The sequence below is a fragment of the Vipera berus genome (genome assembly GCF_964194415.1).
Source record: "Vipera berus genome assembly, chromosome: 7".
Lineage (NCBI taxonomy): Eukaryota > Metazoa > Chordata > Lepidosauria > Squamata > Viperidae > Vipera > Vipera berus.
This window is the reverse complement of record NC_138209.1, coordinates 77,275,191-77,275,986: the sequence shown is the minus strand read 5'-3', so window position 1 is coordinate 77,275,986 and position 796 is coordinate 77,275,191. Positions and strand designations below refer to the sequence as shown.

Genomic DNA, 796 nt, shown 5'->3' with positions numbered 1-796 from the left:
GCTGCTTGTCGCGCAGGTAATCCAGCACGTACCTGAAGAGGAAGCCGTCGCGGTCCAGGAAGAAGCGGGCGCGGCTGTCGCGGGGCAGCTGGCGGGGGCCCCGGGAGAACATCTGGGCCAGGCTGCTCTCCGGCACGCTCAGCAAGGTGGAGTGGCGGGTCACGTACACCTGGCCGCCCACGTTCAGCTCCACCACCTCCGGGAAGGACGGGCCCGACGGCGGCGGCGGCGGCCCCGCCGCGGGGACCGGCCCCGAGCAGCCGGAGACCATCTCGCTGATGGGCAGGATGGTGGAGGGGGGGGCGGCGGGTCCGCCGCCCTCTTTCAGGGCCATGCCGGGGGCTGCGGCCGACGCTTGGCCTCGGACGGCGGCCAGAAGCGACCCCGACGGCAGAGGCAGGCTCCCGCTCTGCAGTTCCAACCAGGCTCTCCGGACCGCCGCTGTCCACGCGCGACCCTCCCTCGGCTCCTCCGTGCGCGGCTCTCGGTCTGCGGTTTCACGGAGGTCTCCGGACCCGCCGCTGTCCACGCGCGACCCTCCCTCGGCTCCTCCGTCCGGGGCTCCGAGTCTGCGGCTTCACGGAGGTCTCCGGACCCGCGGCTGTCCACGCGCGACCCTTCCTCGGCTCCTCCGTCCGGGGCTCCCGGTCTGCGGCTTCACGGAGGTCTCCGGACCCGCCGCTGTCCACGCGCGACCCTCCCTCGGCTCCTCCGTGCGTGGCTCCCGGTCTGCGGCTCCACGAGGGTCTCCGGACCGCCGCTGTCCACACGCGACCCTCCCTCGGCTCCTCCGTGC

The 796-nt window shown here is 74.1% G+C and overlaps 1 protein-coding gene across 1 annotated transcript in view; it reads right to left on the bottom strand.

Annotated features, from left to right (window-relative positions):
- Positions 1-334, bottom strand: part of KCTD8 (potassium channel tetramerization domain containing 8) — a gene marked incomplete at both ends in the record, with an annotated part of 31,233 nt that extends 30,899 nt beyond the window's left edge. The window contains one exon of the mRNA XM_081333237.1: positions 1-334. This exon is cut by the window's left edge and continues 567 nt beyond it. Coding sequence (XP_081189363.1) covers positions 1-334 — 334 coding nt within the window.
- Positions 335-796: the final 462 nt, after the last annotated feature.